This window comes from Heterostelium album, assembly GCF_000004825.1.
Source record: "Heterostelium album PN500 unplaced genomic scaffold PPL_scaffold10, whole genome shotgun sequence".
Lineage (NCBI taxonomy): Eukaryota > Evosea > Eumycetozoa > Acytosteliales > Acytosteliaceae > Heterostelium > Heterostelium album.
The window spans coordinates 1,552,406-1,571,536 of NW_008805072.1; the positions used below are offsets into that span (position 1 = coordinate 1,552,406).

General features: G+C 31.5%; 3 protein-coding genes across 3 annotated transcripts; 2 read left to right on the forward strand and 1 right to left on the reverse strand.

Moving 5' to 3' along the window:
• Positions 1–46: 46 nt before the first annotated feature.
• Positions 47–2,671, forward strand: rnf10 (RING zinc finger-containing protein; the record flags this gene model as incomplete). Its single annotated transcript, XM_020583344.1, has 6 exons — positions 47–283; positions 304–405; positions 535–869; positions 945–1,097; positions 1,255–2,020; positions 2,060–2,671. 6 exons carry the CDS (start codon positions 47–49, stop codon positions 2,669–2,671), a joined length of 2,205 nt encoding a protein of 734 aa, XP_020429531.1.
• A 375-nt stretch (positions 2,672–3,046) lies between these two features.
• Positions 3,047–4,082, reverse strand: PPL_12619 (uncharacterized protein; the record flags this gene model as incomplete). The annotated part of the gene is made up of 2 exons (XM_020583345.1): positions 3,047–3,144; positions 4,007–4,082. 2 exons carry the CDS (start codon positions 4,080–4,082, stop codon positions 3,047–3,049), a joined length of 174 nt encoding a protein of 57 aa, XP_020429532.1.
• A 970-nt stretch (positions 4,083–5,052) lies between these two features.
• On the forward strand, positions 5,053–19,008 carry kif4 (centrosomal protein 248 kDa; the record flags this gene model as incomplete). Its single annotated transcript, XM_020583346.1, has 22 exons — positions 5,053–5,122; positions 5,212–6,215; positions 6,261–7,477; positions 8,456–8,823; positions 9,174–9,342; positions 9,422–9,663; positions 9,742–10,049; positions 10,141–10,857; positions 11,371–11,508; positions 11,590–11,688; positions 12,044–12,461; positions 13,388–13,765; positions 13,841–14,118; positions 14,199–14,436; positions 14,513–14,652; positions 14,750–14,919; positions 15,001–15,211; positions 15,278–15,595; positions 15,691–17,453; positions 17,526–17,682; positions 17,775–18,771; positions 18,863–19,008. 22 exons carry the CDS (start codon positions 5,053–5,055, stop codon positions 19,006–19,008), a joined length of 9,546 nt encoding a protein of 3,181 aa, XP_020429533.1.
• Between the last annotated feature and the right edge of the window lie 123 nt (positions 19,009–19,131).

The following is a 19,131-nucleotide window of genomic DNA, read 5'->3' on the forward strand; positions in this document are numbered from 1 at the left end:
ATTAATTATTTCTTTTTCATATTAATAGCAATAACAATAATAATAAATGAATAAAGATTCACTGATTAACAACAATAATGTATCACCTCTTATTGTAACCAATAATAATAATAATAATATGAATAGTAATATTATCAACAACAGTGATATCAAATCTACAATGTTATCTTCATCTCCTTCCTCTTCACAATCATTAGTTGATAGACAAAAGAAAAATAACAATCACCATAATAACAATAATAATAATAATAAACATAAAAAAGAAAAAATAAAAACTATAATAGTAATAATAATAAACAACAGAAACAACAACAACAACAGCATCTATATACTTTACCGAATGATATTCAATATAATTCAGAGATTGAACTTGCCATTGCAATGAGTAAGGTTGAATTTGAGCAAGTAAGTTACTACTTTCAATTAATTGATGAATGAATTATATATATTATGAATATCATATCATATCAATAAAAAAGAATAAAGAATGAAACAATGTTCTGATTATTAATATATAATAATAATGGATAATAGCAGCAACAACAATCAAATAATAATGATAAATCATTGACGAGCTTGACAGCTTCTATAGACAACACTGTTCAAAACAAAGTAACTGGTGGTAAAAATAAGAAAAAGAATCATATCGATATGACTCATCTCGTTCATTTCAAGCATGATAGACCACACTCGAACAGAGACTACAGAGGAAACACTGGCACCAATAGTAACAACCATCATCACCATCACAACTATCATAATAGCAGTTCATCTACATCCTCTTCATCGAGAAACAACAATAATCATACTAGAAAGAGGTCATCAACATCCAACAGACCAACCAATCCAAATTCATTCTTACAAGCAAAGTATGTAGTAGCTATATAGATGGGTGGAACAAACAAAACAAATAACCTATTTACTTACAACTTCTTCCTCTAAAGTTACTTGTTCAAAGTCAATCCATATGGAAATTATAAATCGAGTTTGTCAAATCCAGAATATATTGTAGCGTGGAATAAGATTGAAATGGTTACTTATCTATCGAGATCATCAGAGTTTCTTTGTCCTATTTGTTTTGAATCTCCTATTGCTCCGTATGTTGTTTAATTTATTATTACTTGGATGTTTTTGAAATGTGATGATCAAGATGATGATTGATTGCTAATTGGAATCAAAATTTTGATTGGTAAAACATTATAGGAAAGTAACGAAATGTGGACATATTACATGCCATGCTTGTATTCTGAGAAGTTTGTCACACTCTAACAAGTGTCCACTCTGTTTGAAACCGATTGAAAAGTCAGAGTTGAAGAGTGTAACCATTCTCAAGTCGGCAAAGTACAACGATGGCGACACCATTGAATTCCAGCTGTTGAAGTATCGCGAGGAATCGACGGTGCCGTACCTCGCCAACCAAACCATTCCAGAGCTGATTTCATTCCCACGCGAAGATGAAGCCAATGCATTCTACTCGCGATTCTCTATTATCTACGAGATTGACGACATTCTTGCAAAGGAGCGAGTGGAGATCGCCACCGCCAAGGAGATCGCCATGAGCGAGGGTGAGTTTGAAACGGTGCGTTTCCTCGCCAACGCAGAGAAAGATATTGACGAGCGAGAATCTCTCTTTAGGAAACTGGTCGAACAGAAGCGCATTGAAAGCGACGGTCAGATTGTGATCTCATCGATTCCCAGAAGAAATCCAGACCTCGATTTCAAGACCTATCAATTCAGTAACAACAGCAACGTTAAATCGGATCTCCAGGAATACTATTCAACTGTTTTAAATAGCATTAAGTGGGAAGATACATCTGAAGATGATGACGCCGATTACAATGATACGGAATTGGCAAATCAAGATGATGATGGTGATGATGATGATGATGATGTTAATGAATCAACCACTACTACTACTACTTCAACCTCAACAAACAACAATAACAATACAAATAATAATAATAATAATAATATCAATGGACAAACAACTGGAACAACAAATTCAGTGGAATCGTCATATGTAAATCAATCAGTCAATGGAGTTTATTATCTTTATCAGTGTGTCGATGGACAACCGATTTTCATTCACCCACTGAATATGAATATGCTTTGGAGAGAAGCATCACTCAAGGGTGCCGCTGCTACACCCACCTCTGTGCTACCGGCGATTCTCAAGTCAAAGGTTTTGGAGATTGAGCCATATGAAATCACCAAGAAATCGAGACATATCTATAAATCGCTGAATCTGCTGGCACTGACCACCTCGGTTTGGTTCATAGAGATCGACCTTGCCAATGTCGTGAGCAAAGCGGTACTCGACGAGTTTGCATCGGAGCTAAAGAAGCGACGCGATGCAAGAAACTCAAAGAAGCGACAGGAAACCAGAAAGGAGAAGAAAAAGGAATTGGAGAGAGAGCACGATATCAAGCGATCCAAAGAGATCAAAGAACAGTACGAAAAGACACAGGAGGAGGAACGCGAGCGAAAGCGAATCGAAAAGGAACAGCAAGACGCTGAAGAGGCCGAGCGACTAAAGAACGAGCCATTCAACCCAAACAAGCCCAAGCCAAATTCATTTATAAACGCAATCAACAAATACAAATGTCCAGAGGAGGAATTTAAATTCTCACTAAGTGACTCAAATACCAAGAAAAATAGACATAGAAGATAGTAGCAAATAAATCTGATCAGTCTTCCAACCCAAATCACAACACACAACAACACACAAAAAGCAGCCATTCACTTCACTAAAATAAAATATAATTTAAAAAAATAGAACTAACCAACCCAACGCAATGTATATAAATGTGATGTTGGAAATAACAATAATAAACAAAATACAATTATCGATATCGTTCATCATTGAAATTAAGTATTTTATTGACCAAAATAATGTATAAATGATGTGTAATGTAACTTCAAATGTTTTCAACAAATATTTGTTGTCTTATTTTAAAAGGCCACAATAATGAAAATCAAACCAAAAAAAAAAAAGAATTATTTTTAATGATAATCGAATTGGATAATTCATTTCGGATAAAAAATTCTAAGATTTATCAAACCAATTAATAGTAATATAACCACAACAATAATCAATCGAAGTATTTCGATTTGTAAAAACAAATTTTGCGACCAACTTAAGAACTATTTTTGGTATTACACTTTTTTTTTTTTTTTGTTTAAAACAAATTGTAAAATTTGATGTTTTTATCTTGGATTCTTTAAGACAAAGATATTTTATGTTGAACATTATCATAATGTAAATATCAAAAATGTGATTACTTTTTGGTTTTTTTTTTTTTTTAATTCCAATTTTTTTTTACACCCCATACAAATTTTTTTTTTTTTTTAAAAAAAACATAAAACACATAATCTATAGATTTATCATAAATATATATATTTGTATATTTTATTATTATAAGGCATAAACATTATAAATAAATAAATAATATATATGAATATTTTATTTAAAATCCAATAGTTAAATCAAATCAAATCAAATCATAATATTTTTTAAAAAAATATCAAATTGCTTAGTTTATTTTAATTTTTCAGCTACTTTCAAAAGTTATTTAATGATAGGAGTAATAATATCATAGTAGTATACTATATAGTAATAGTAATAGTAGTATTTATAATATAGTAGTACAGTACACAAAATAACATATAATATAGCACAAACCAAACCAAACCTATCTATTTTTATTATCTTATAATTATATATATATAAAAACAATTTTTTATTAAAAACAAAGAGACAAAACATATTTAAAGTTCATTTTATTGCTTGAGAGAAATTCACAGTAATAAATAGCGACCTTTTTGGGTCAGGCTAATCCATTTATCCGCACATTTTTTTCAACTTAGCATTGTTTTTTTTTTTTTTTTTTTTTGTTTTTAATTTTTTTCATAAAAACCCAAAAAATAACAAAATAGCATTATTTAGTTTGTTTCTTATCTTTTCCTCTCCTTTCAAGCCAATAACAACTAAAATATCTAAACTTACTTGTATATAAACGAATAAAAATCAAACAACAACAACAATCATCTTCCTCTACTTCTTCATTTAGACAGTCTGTCATTTTTTCAATTTAATTATAACATCATAATCATTGCGTAAAACAAAGAATTTTTTTTTATCAAAAATAAATTATACCTATACAGAAGAAATTCAATCAAATAACAACATATCAAAACAATCTATATCAACATCTCTCCCTCTCTTCCCCTCTCTCTAAAACATAACATTAAAAAAAAACAAACAAATACAAAAAAGAAATAGTTTCACAGTTTAATCATTTTTAATTACCGTTAAAAAAAACAGCAAAAATACCAACAACAACAACAACAAACAACAATAATCAATAATAATTTTTTATCATTCATTCACTTTATAGATTTATTTAGAATTCTATTTTAAAATTGAGGCAATCAAAAAGCAGCAATAGTTTAGTTATATCATTTTATCATTTTTTTTTTAGCATTTTCATCATCTAATTTCCTCTTGGGTTTAGGAGTCTCATTATCTGATTCCTTTCTTCTTTCATTCACGATTCAATTATTTTTAATCATTTTCACACATTAATATTATTAATATTATTATTATTATTTATTATCATTTTTAAAGTTTATTTTGTTGTATTTTTAATATTTATATAAATATATATCTATATCGGTTTATTTTTTATATCTTAAAAAAACAAAAAACAAAAACAAAGAAGGTTAGACATTATATCCTATTCTTCTACTTCTTCACTTGCCAAAAAGCAACAAACAACAACAATCAAATCAATAAACAAACAAAAAAATAAATATTATAATTAAACTCAATAGTTAGATAGAAAGCAAATAACAATAATAACAAAGAACAAATACAGATAATCATAATAAGCATAATCATAATAATATAGTTATTATTAGACAAAAAAAAAAAAGAATAATATCAATAAAAGAATAAAAAAAAAAACAGAACAAAACAAAACAATTAAAGTAAATATATATTTTTTTGTTTGGGAATTCATTTGGTTTGATATCGAAATCCATTCCATCTGAATGGGAGATCATCATATGAAATCCTCTTTTGTACCCGATTGGCTACGTTCAAAGGAGTTATCTCATCAAGGTAAGTCGATATCAACTATTGCTTTTGCTTTTCATTTAATTACAATATTGTAACATGGATTAATTAATCGATTATTAACCAAATAATAGATATCTCACCACGCACCGCTCTTAATGTATCACCACCAAATGGAACTGGCGAACAAACAACACCAGTTGTCAATATACCAAAATTAAATCGATCAAAGTCATCTCCACATATTGAACTAAATGTTCAAGAGGCTGCCCAACTATTACTACGACAACAACAACAACAACAACAACCACCAACCAATGTTGTACAATCTTCATCTCCACCACATCAACATTTTTCTTCAACAACCTCATCAACATCAACTTTATCGATAAATAATAGCATCAACAACAGTAGTAATAGTAGTAAAGTATCATCAATAACAACAACAACATCATCATCATCATCAGTAACACATCAAACAACATCAACAACATCACATGTAAATCACGATAGAGGAGTTACATCTTCACCAGTATTGCAATCGAATGTTACATTCCGATCTATTAACACTGCAAACAGTATCAACATCAATAGTATCAATAACAACAATAATTTTATTTTAAACAGTAACTCCTCCTTCACCAAATACAAGTCAAAACCACCTTTAGTGAGTTATAAATCACAACCGAATCTCAACAATGTTGATCAAGCATCATCGACTAATCTTAAGCAACAACACTCACAACCACAACAACACTTCCAACAACCGCGTTATCATTCTATTTCACCAAATCACCTTCAAATGAACGAGCATCAATCCAGTCAGGATACATCTAATCATTATCTTGTCCATGGACAATTCAATAATAATTATCATCATCACCATTCATCTTCATCCTCAAATTATCATCACCATAATAATAATAATAATAATAATAATAATAATAATAATAATAACAACAACAATGATTATAACAACAACAATGGCAGTGATGACAACAATCTCTTGGTCAACGATAATCATAACCAATCACTGTCTCAACAAATACAACAACAGCAACAGCAGATGTTACATCCACCAAGAGAGAGTGAACAATTCCCACCATTGATCCAACCAAAATCACCTAAAACAACATTTGTTAGTTTAACTACACGATCTATTTCCCCTACCAATTCTATTCAGCAGCAAAGCAGCCATCATCACCATCATCAGCAACAACAGCAGCAATCACAACAACAACAAAGTTTTTCCCCATCAGCAGCTGCTGGAGCCTCACTGTCACCTAGCGTTACACCACTACAACCACCATCGAGTGTATCATCATCGGGTATACCAACTTTGGCTGCCCTCATCACTCCCATCCAACCATCGTTATCACCGCTCAATTCCTCCTCCGAAGAAACACTTCACAAAGAAAAAGAAAAAGAAAAAGAGAAGGCCAAAGTAGTAGTTCCCATCTTGAGTTCGGCCAATACAGCCGTAACTGGCAAATCGATCAAAACAATCACCTCACTCTCTCAGTCCGGTAGCATCACCAATCCTGCACTCAAAAAGCAACAACAACAAGGAGGAACTCTTACAAAGCCAGCTATTCGTAGTGGTATTGCCAATCCTAAATTTATCCGTGCCTACTCCGAGCCCAATCTGCAGAGTCCAGTTCCTGGATCCGGTAGCGGCAACAAGGATGAAGTCATTTCTGTCTCTCGAAAGCAACTGACAGATCCATCACGTAAACCAAAGACACCAAAAATTGAAAAGCTCATGGCCAAGAATATTTTCTACGAGAAAATTCAGAAAACCGAAGACATGGCCAAGAAGATGCAAGAGGAAGGTCTATCGCGCGAGGAAATCGAGAAGCAACAAGAAAAGATTATGTCAGAGGCAGAGGTAAAACTCATCAGCAGCATAACCGATTCCAATAGCAATCAAGTGGTCGTGGTCGGCAAGCAATCTGAGATACCTTCTCCAACCTCGAGTTCCGCTTCAACATCGCCATACACCTCTCCTGCTGTTATTAACATCACCTCCTCAGTGATTGCTTCCAGTAAAGACACCACTCCAGAAGGACTCGCCATCTCACCGACCGTCACTGCCTCAAGTTCTCCAGCAAATCACAGTGTCACCCATGAATTCAATGGTGGTGATCACTGCTCGGCCAGCACACTCGACACTAAACACGTACCTCCTCCCATTGGCATAGACATTAGCAACAGCGGAAGTGTCAGCAGCAGCAACGATGAGGAGGAAGACGAAGAACACGAAGAACGATTCCTCCGAGGTCTTGGTTGGGTTCCTGCTGAAGAGGACCCCTTATCAGACTCTGAGATGGAGGAAAATCAGTTTGAAAATGAAAGAAATTCGTTTAATCAAATAATTGTGGAACCTTTTTATACTAAAGTGTATTTACAATTTCCACACAAAAATATTATTGTGACAAAATAAAAATATGTTTAAATTAATTGAGACTATTATTGTAATTATGCTTGTAATTTATGATTTGAACTTTTATAAAAGACATATTGACTAAAAATTCCATCTAAGAATCAAAAAAATAATAAGTATAATTGTTTTATTGCTTTTCAAATTACATGTAACAAAAAATTAAATTTACAGTAGATAGAGAGAATCGGAATTTTTATTTCTTTGTTCTCTCTGGAAGGATTTAACAGGTCTTTTTACTGAGTACCTCAAAAAAATATGTTTTTAAAATCTAATTTTATAGTAAATATAAATAGGGGCGGGTAAATTTGAAACAGTAAATTAATTAAGTATAATAAGATGATTTAAACTTATGTGGGTACAGTTTAAATAACAAAAAAAAAAAAACCAAATTAGATTAGTTTATTTATAACAGCTAAAATTTTGTGTTTTATGGTAAGATTATTGTCATGCAATCATTTGGACTGTGGGTGTGGTGTGATCAGAACGCATACACAATCATTTGATCAGAAATTTTTTTTACTATTCTATTATTAATACATTAAATTAATAAATAATGATCATTTTCAAGAAGTTTTATCAAAAAAGATCTAATTAGAATATGGGTAATAATATTTCCCAATAATATTTATCTATTTTTACAATAAAAGAATGAAGTTATTTTATATATTTATTTTATTGTTATTTATAAAAATATTTAGTTATTACCCAATATGTAGGTGATTTTAATTATAAATATTTTATCATTTAAATGGTTCATTATTAATTTGATAATTTTTACAAGATGGAGTCAATATATATTTAGCAGTGGATGGAAAAGATGATAGAGATTGTCGACAATCTGATTCACCTTGTTATTCACTGCAATATGCTGCTAAACAATATAGTCAATACAGTAATTTAGATATATTTTTACGACCCGGTCATTATAATTATAGTGAATGCAATTTAGCTACTTTCACAAAAACCAATGTTACTATCCACGGAGGATATGGAGGTGGTGTAACCTTTATTAAATTGGCAGAATCAGGAAATACGATGAAATTAACAAATTCACAAGTCAAGATCAATGATATTCAATTTATACATGCAACAGCCAGGGAGAATTCTACAAAAAGAAATGTTTCTACACCAGATGTAAAAGTTAGAACCAATCCAGGTTCGAGTCACCAATTTAAAAATCGAAATCTAGATCAATCATTTTTTTTAACAGGTGCAGATTTTACTTTATTTAACTCCATCATATCATTTAATAATGTAGTAATTTTTAATAATACAAATAATAATTTGATATTTTCAAATGATAGTAAGTTTATTATTTTAAAATTAAATCTCTCTTTTTTTAATATTAACATAAATAAATTAGGTACAATAATAATTAATAATTGTAATATACAATTGAATAACTATCAAACTTTTTTGGATGTATCTCAATCACATGTAATTTTCAACAATACAAGGTTAATAAGTAATCAATTTACTACGATGATTACTGGAGATCGTTCAGATATTCTTTTTAATCGATCGACTTTTATATATAACATATCAGTTTATGGAATCATTTTAAGTAAGCATTTAATATTCTCCAACAAGCGAAAAAAAGAAAAAGAATTTTACTAAATTTGCTTTTGTAATCATATCATTTTCTAAATCTAGCGAATTCACCACTAGAAATCAGAACATGTATATTCAAAGAAAATAGATCAGTAATAGGACAGTTTGTAGGTCTCGGTTCAAGAATAAGATGTGCAAATACACGTTTTATAAAGTGTGACGCGTCTGCAGCTTCAGGAATTGTATATTTAGATGATCAATCAGTTGGAGAGTAAATATATATAGGTTGAAACGGTTGTTATACAAGTATCATTATTGACTCTATTATTATTATTATTATTATATTTTAGATTTATATTAAATATATTTGATGATAATTACTCGCCTGGTGGATCGATAGCAGGAAGTGCAGCACCGTTGTTATTGTTTGATAATTGTTGGTTCAACTCATCCTCACGTGTATCAGTGTTTATATCGATTTACTCTAATGGCCAATTGTATGTCTATGGCTGTGCATTCAATGATATCTATGGCATCTTGTTGTCAACCGATTCCAATTCCATTATACTTGTATTGAATACTGTTTTCTCTTGTAAGTTTGTTTATTATAACATATGATATGATATGAAAGGGTAGAGTTTAATCCTTTTTGTAACTTCTATAACTATAGTTATTCAAGGTAGAATATTTGAATCATATGGTGCAGGACATGTAGTGTTTGCATCGATTGTCTATGATCATTGCGGGTCATTCGATCAGCTGAATCTTGTTTCCAATCATGTGACTGCTTTCTTCTACGATCTACGAGTGTTCTCATCTACTGTTGCTTCGTTCATCCAAACCAACTTTCAATCGTATCTGGTTATAGTCCGAGGTTATTTCTACAACAATCAAGTATTAACCAGTATAGTCTCTTGTTACAACGGATATCAAGCATTTCTCAACGGTTGCATATTCTATGGTACTGTTGGTTTCTATGTATGTTGATTCATTAATCCAATCCCACACCGCTATAATAACAACTAATAATAATAACTAATATATCACTAAACATTTTTCATTATTTTAGGGAGGAGCAGTATCGGAGTTGGATATCTCTGGAAATATTACAGTCATCAATAGTAGGATAGATAATAATGTTTCGCCAAATGGACCATTCATGTATTTGAAAGCGCCGAATGTTGATGAAATGCAGTGTTTGCCCAACACTTTTTTGAATAACACATTTTTCAATAACTATGCATTGACTTCTGGTGCACTCGTTTACTACAGTACGACAGCGCTTCAATGTGATTTCACCTGTTACAATTGTATGCAAAGCAATAACACAGCTGCATATGGAGATCTCGTTAACAGTGAATATTACAACTTTACGATTTCAACTGCAGCGATTCTCTCCACGCCAACCACCACTCAGGTAGTCATTACTGCACTCGATGCCTTTGGGAATATTTACCGTGGCCACACCGACGTCATCTTTGAGATGACCTACCCCAATTGCACCAATATCAACATCACCGGAGTGAATCAAGTCACCATCAATCTCAATGGTACTCCAATCATGTACAATCTCCTAGTCTCAGCGAAACCCGGTACCAGTTGCACCTTGGTTTTCACCTCGTCGCCAGCGGCGGTCACCGGCGATCTCACGTTTGATATCTACGTGAAGCATTGTGCGAAAGGCCAGATAGAGTTTCAGACGCCAGGCGATTACCAATACTACTGTCTGAAGAAAGCGGGACTGTCATCGATAACTAAAATCACAATAGTAGCGATTGCAGCAGTTGTATTTTTAGCGACGGTGTTTTGTTTCATTTTGGTTTTCGTTCACCGACATAATCGACTCATCAACTATTCCAACCCTTACTTCCTGATGACCAATCTACTTGGATGTATGGTGTTGCTCGTTTCGATTATTCCCAACATGGTAGTGTCCAGTATTGCCTGTATAATCCGACCGATTATCATCCCGGTTGGTTTCTTCCTTTGTGCACTCTCCATTATCGTTAAACAATGGAGTATTTGGGAGAAAAGAAAAGAACTTAACTTTCAAACTAAAAGAATGGTTTGTATTCATATTTAAATATATATAGACTATCTAACTAACTAACTAACTAACTAACAACCAACCAACCAATCGACTATTATTATCCATTATAAATAGATGGAAACAAGTTATTTTTTTAAACGTTTGGCTATATTATTTATAATACCAGTGGTATGTATCTAATTAAATTCAATCAAATTAATAATAGGATATTGATTTTTATCTTTTGTTGTTTGGTATCACTATCTTTAGATTGCATTGATATTGAATACAGCACTTTCAAGAGCAACACCACAGTATGTTTTCGATACAGTCTATAAGAAACAAATAGAACATGCATGTATCGCAAGTTTAGATTGGATTTACACTGTTTCACATTTAGTTTATCTCGTAACTATACTATAATCTCTTTTAGTAATTAATATTTTAAATACTTATCATCAACATTACATTATTACTCTTATATAATAGACATTATTATTGGTATATTGTAGTGTTTTAGTATATCTTGGTAGACCATATCGATCATCACCAGGAACATTTAACGAACCAACTTATATTGGAATATTAGTAATGTTATTTTTCTTTTAACTTTTCAAACCTAACTCTGCCTGCCTATCAATACTAATACTAATACATTTATTTTGTGTGTGCGTGTAGATCTATAATTATATATTGTTATTACTCATTTTGATTCCACTTAGATTTTCCTTTCCTTTCAGTTCGACTGCACACTTTTTAATTCTCTCGATTATCTCGATCGTATTCGTTGTCTGTACACTATGCGTATTATTTGTACCGAAATTCTATCTTTTATTCAGAAAAAGAAAAGTTTTATTAACTGTATGTATATTATATTAATATATTAGACTTATCTTATTGTCACTGTTGATTATTAATCAAATCAATACTACATCTAATTTAGATGATGAAATTCATTGAAGAACAAGAAACACAATTGGAAAGAAACAAAGATATACTTCAATTCTATGAGATCTATGGTAACCAGTTTGGTCTTTTAAACTTTGCAAACAGAGACATTTTCACGCCTGATGCTCTATCACCACTAACACTGTCAGCTACTGACTTATCAAAACCTCCAAATACTGACATAACCAATAACAAAAGTAACAACAATAGTGATAATAGTGATACTAATTTTCCTATAAATGTACCAACACAAAATAATAATGGTAGTAACAATAGTAATAATATCAGTAATGGAAATAATAGTAGTAGTAGTAATGGTAACCCTGTAGTTTTAAATCAAGATGACAATAATAATAATAATAATAATAATAACAATAACAATAATAATAATAATAATGGAAAAAAGAAAAAAGGTAAAATTCGAAGGTTTTTATCAAGATCTACACCAAGTTCCCCATCTCCAGTAACAAAGAAAAGAAGATAAACAGTTAGTTTTATAAGATAGATTAGATAGTTTTATTTATTAATTTCTTTCTTGATAATATGTTGAACAATACCCACTCTGTTTAAAATAAAATAAAAAACAAACACACATCACATTTATCTTTCTTATTTATTATAATCTCCATTGAGAGCTCTAATTTTAGATGATGTTTTAAGACAACCCACAGGTTCTTATAAAATGATGAATAAAACATCGTATGATTAAAATTTTTATTTTACACAAAATGGTCAAAGTGTGTAAATAAATTAAAATAAATGAAAATAGTCAACCACAAAAAAAACACACATATAAACTCACACACACACACACACACACATTACACCATTAAAATATATATATGTATAATGTTTTGGTAAATGTTTTGATGTGTGTCAATATTAATTATAGTATATTGATGTGTTGTTGTAAATATTATTGGTGATTCAACTATGTAACACAAAATCATTATTAGTTCAATATAAATAAACAACCATTTTTTTCAAAAGTTGTCGAAATATTGTTTTTGTTTTGTTTGTTTACAGTTAAATTTATAAGGTCAATGTGAGTGAGAGTGAAGATTTTAAATATTAATTTTCCAAAAAAAACAAAAATTAAAATATAATCATAAATCAAATTATTTCTTTTTTTTTTTTTCAAACACATATAATAAATAATACCAATATTATACCTTTTACCACAATTTTTCATTTCTATTTCTATTTTTTTTTTTTGTATGTTGAAAAGAGAGAGAAATAAAAGTTCCAAAATTGATATACATACCCTAACTTTTCATTCCCTATCCATACATTTATTTTCATTGCAATTATAATAGTAGTTTATTTTATTTAAATATAGTTTCTTATAATAATAATTTTAATAGTATCAGTAATAGTGATAATATCGCAAAGAGAATGATTTCCAATCAAATTAAAAGTCAGATGAAACAATCAATAACATCATCAGTTGGGTCACCGACATCAGAATTTTCTCCTAATTTCAAAGGAAACAGTAATGCAAATAATAACAACAACAATAATAATAATAATAACAATCATTTGAATGGAGACTCAAATATGTCACCATTCAGTATATCAAGGAATTCTCATTTGAATTTCTCACCACCTATGTCACCAATGTCCTACTCGAGAGTGAATAACTCAAGTATTAATAGTAATAGTAAAACACCTCCCATTGAAGTTGTTTCTCAATTCAAAGAGAAAATGCAACAATTAGGTAAATTTACAATCTTTATTAAGAATGGAAATTTGTAAAACTAACTTTTTTTGGATGAATATTAAAATATTTTAGGATGGATTGGTACACCTAATATGGGTAGAGGTAGACAAAGATCGAATACGATGGCAGTTGATTCTCCTGGATCACCGAGTACACCTTATAGTTTAATTAATACATTGGAGCAGGTTTCAAAACAATTGGACGAGCGTGAAAAAGATGTACAATTGGCTGCGGAAATTGGAAAGTTGTTACTCGAAAAGAATAGTGAATTAGAATATCAAGTATCTCAACTATTCGATTATGAAAAGAAATATATTGATATATATTCACAGAATGAGGTTTTGAAAAATGTATATATTTAAATTTTTTTATTAAAAAACAAAAAGAAAAGAGAAGTAGTTACTAATTATTTTTTAAAATATAATATTAGCAAAATGAAAATCTATCATTCAATTTAAAAGAAGCTACTTTGGTGAATGAATTGATGGTAGACAAGTTGAATGAAGCCAACTTTGATTTGTCGAAATTTAAAAATCAACAACAATCTGGTAAAAAGTCGAAAAAATCAGCACAAGTCGATATTGATCTGCTCCAACGAGAATTACAAGAACTAAACTCAAAAGATCTATCAAGAGAGAAGAATCTTATTAAATTAAGATGTGATAATGGTAATGAAACAAATTTATATAAATATCTCTTATTATTGTTATACTAATAATCAAAACATAATAATAAAAATTACAGAATCGTTGACTGATAAGAATGAAAAGTTACAGAATAAAGTTAATGACTATGAAGAGTTTATCAAAGATTATAATCAAGTGAAAGAAAAGTATCAGTATTTAGTTGTAAAGAATCAATCTTTATTAAGTTTAGCTAAGGATGTATGTGTTTTGTTTGTTTGTTTGTTTGTTTTACAATTTAAGAGTTATTTTGAATGTTCCAACTAACTAATGGTAACATTACATTACATTCTTTTAGATTGCAACAAAGAAATCTATTGTCGATGAATACAATATGATTAAAGAAAGTTTCGAAGTGTCATTGGAGAACATCATTACGAATACCGCTACATCTAGAACATACGATGCTGAAGAAGAAGTCAAACTACTACAAGAAGCAAGAGAAACGATTGATAAACTAACTACAAAGTATGTTTTTGTTGTTTTTTGATTTTGATTTCATTTGTTTTTTTTTTTTGGTTGTAAACTAACATCATCAAACATTAACAGTGAAAATAGTAATTCAATTGTATTACAATTGGTTAGTTTGTTAAAGGGAAAAGAAGATAATAGTTCAAAGTTCTTAGATGATGATGAAGCTATTCGGTTCAGTCTGGACGACGATGCCACCGAAGAAGATCAAAAGTTATATCACGACAGTCAGCTAGCCAAACAAATAGAGATATCAACTCAGAATCTATCAAGAAGTTCTATTTTATTGGTAAGTTTTTATTTATTAATCATTCTTTCATTTTAAGATTAATATTAATAGTGTTGTTATTGCTAGCTTATTGCATTATATATAAGTAATAAACATAAAGATCTAAATGATCAATTGAGTAGAAATATATCATCAATGTCAGAGTTGCAAGAGGATATCAAAGAGTTGACAGAGAAGCTTCAAATCAATACAAAGTTGAATGCCAAGTTGGAAATGGATTCGCTGTCCAATCAAAATCTCATTGATGAACTACAGCAACAGACAGAGTCTCTACAGAATGAAATACAATCTCTCCAACAGAGTTACAATCAATTGCAAACCGATAAACAAAAAGAGATTCAATTGCTACAAGAGGAATTGTCTTTTCAACATGATAATGATAGAGTATGTTGTTTTTAATTAATTAGTTTGTAATTTGACCAAAAACTAGATATTTATTAATCATCATACTACTTCAATAATAATAATAATAATAATAGAAATATCAAACATTGGAAGAGAGATATCATAGAATGGAACAAGATTACTTGAATCTTCAAAAGGATATGGAGAGACAGACAAATGATTTACAATCGTCGTGTGATGCATACAAGATTCAATTGGCAAATTTGAACAGAGAGAAGGAAGAGTGTGATTCGAAGATCGAAGAACTCGTTTCACAGATCAACAGTTCGAATGAAGTGAGCGGAAAGCAATCGGGTGAATTGGAATCAAAGATAACCGAGCTACTAAAGGAGCTGGACGATTGGAAGGAAAAGAACAATCAATTAGTTCTCTGCAATGAATCTGCTATCGAAAAGATACGGTTAGATCATAAGCAATCTTTACAGTCTTTGGAATGCCAGCTTCAAGAGAAACAAAGCCTAATCGATACACTTCAACAGAATATCACAGAGTTGAACAACCAGCTAGTAGAGTTGAAATCTTTGAATGAAGAGAGAACCGCGAGATTGAAACAATTGGAGTCGACATCAGATGAAATGGCTAAAGTGAAAGACGACATTATTCAGCAACTCAATGAAAAGATAAATCAACTGACACATGAGCTGCAATCGAGATCCAGTTCTGGTGATGAAGCAGCTTCCAAGATTTCATTGCTAGAGTCAACTATTGCCAGCTTGAGACAAGAGTTGGAGTCTGCCAATGGTGAGCTGGCGAAGCGCTCCACTTCCTACGAGGAGTCTGTCGCCAAAGAGAAGAGTTTGACTCTTGAACTTCGTTCTAAAGAGGAAGAGAATGAAAGACTTCAAAATCAACTACTTTCCATCAAATCATCGAGTGAAACCAGTATGGTTGAAATGGAATCGTTGCGATCACAAATCCTTGAGTTGGAGTCTACTCTTTCCGTTCGAAAAGAACTAGTTTCCAAGATGGAGAGTGATAAATCGACGTTGGAGAATCAGTTGGGCGAGAAGGAGAGAATGTTCAATGAGTACAGAGACGATACTCAAAAGTTGTTAAGTGACTATGAGAGTAAACTTAAATCAAAGGGAGAGGAGTTTGATTCACTGACAGAGGAATTGGAGTTGGCCAGACAACCAAAAGAGTGTTTGGATTGTCACAAACACTTGGAGCGTGGAAGAGTACTACAGAGTCAACTCAATGAATTTGAGACACAGATGGAGATGATGAAGAAGAGTCACAGCGATGAATTGACACGTTTGAATGAGAGAGAATGTCCTGGATGTCTGGAGCATAATCAGACAAAGAAGACTTGTGATGAATTGGTTGGCGTAGTTCAGACTCACAAGAAACAAGTTGAAGATATGAAACTGGCATTGGAGGCACTGAAGAATAGTTCCACTGTTTGTGAATCGTGTGTTGGTCTGCAACAGGAACTTGATGCTTTGCGTAAGGAACTTAACGAGTTGAAGCAATCCAAAGAGAGAGAGAAGCAGTTGGAAGAGGAGAACAATCTACTAAGACAAGAGATGAAGAAGAGTCAGTCTGATTTCATTGTGAAGGAGAGTGAGTTGCTGAGATTGCAACTCGAGGAGCAAAAGAAGGTGGAGAAAGAACAATCACTTCTCATTGAAATGATGGAGTCGAACAAACAACTTGAAGCCAAGCTGGCACAGGTTACTTCAAATGAAGTACTCGACAGTCACCAGTGCATAGATGGCTCACTCACCGGCAGAGATTTAGAAATGATAAAATATATTAATGGACTGCTACCAAACCAACTCTCACTAACTTGCAAATACTGTGTAGCCAGTCAACTTCGTGATGGATTTGTATTTTGGTATGTTTTAATCAATTTAATGAAAATCTATTATTATTAACATATCCTTTCCATTAAAAAACAAACAAATAGTAATGTTGTAAATCATTTTATTGATGATGGTATTGATTCAAGAGCACTTCATAAACCACCATGTAATAAATCACATATGTCTCAGAATGTCAACTTAATTGTAAACTCAATACAATCATATGGAGCCGATCGTAAACTTTCAAATCTAGATATAAATGTAAGAAAGAAAAGATGTTTTTACTATAATAATATTGTTACTAACCATTTGGTAATGTTATTCTTCTACAGAATGATTTACTGTTATTTAAGCTTTTATTTGAAATTATTTATATTGGATTCCTTCAACGAGTGAATTTGAAGCATCATCCTGAACTTGCTTATCTCTGGAAACACAATCCAGAGAAGAAACCCGATGACAAGAAAGAGAGTTGGGATAATTTCATTATGTTGGAACCGCCTGCCTATCTGAAGAGATGGATCAATCACTACATGAAACAAACACATCAACCCCTGATTACCAATTTTACCAACATTGGCGAAAAAGTTTTATTATCGTTGTTCTCGCAACTCCATCCGGATTTCAAGGATAACAATAATATCGATGCAATGATGCTCTATTGCAAGGGAATCGGTTGTGGTCTAATTTCGCGTGACGATATAAATGATGATCAGACCTCTCATTCGACTCTATTGTTTTTGGCACAGCTATTCGATAAGAACTCGGGAATCAGCTTGTCCATGGACAAGGAAACGATCGCCTCTGACTCACCGGAGATCACCAGTGAAGAGAAAGCTGCCAAACAATGGTTAAAAACCGTGGATATCGCTGCTGCTAGCATGGATGATTTTAGAGATGGACTGTTACTCTTGAGAGCTCTCGATCAAGTCTCACCGGGAATCGTTAATTGGAAGCACGTCAACACCAATCCAACCAATTTGTATAGTATGACAGAGAATTGTAACTACTGTGTTAAACTAGGAAAAGATCTCAAATTCTCGTTGGTCGGTATTGCCGGTAAGGATTTCGTTGACGGACACAAAAAGTTCTTGCTCTCCTTTGTCTGGCAAATGATGAGATACAGTGTACTCCGTAAGGTAAATCTCAAAGGTAAAAACGGTAAAGACATCACCGAGGCTGATCTCGTATCTTGGGCAAACAATCAAGTCGCTTCATCTGGTTTCCATACGGCCATCAAGAGTTTCAGTGACTCTAGCCTGAAAGACAGTCTATTCCTCTTGGATCTCTTAGAATCGATTTGCAGAGGTTGCATTGATTCATCAAATGTTTTCACAAAGGATTTTGATGGTATGTTATTTCTATCATCACTTATTATTATAGTTTTCTTTCAACTAATTTTAATTTAAATATTTTATTTTTATAATTTTTTAATTAATAGGAGAATCTAGAAAATCAAATGCTAAATATGTAATTAGTGTAGCAAGAAGATTAGGTTCTACCGCTATAATATTCTGGGAAGATATTGTCGAAGTAAAAGCTAATATGATCATGTTATTTATTCTCGATTTAATGTCACTAATTTAAAAAAAAATAAAATTATTATTTATTAATTAATATTGCACCACCAATCTATTGATGATCATATTCAAAAAAAAAAAAAGTAAATCAAAAATACACGTGTGATGAATATAAAATATAGATATATAT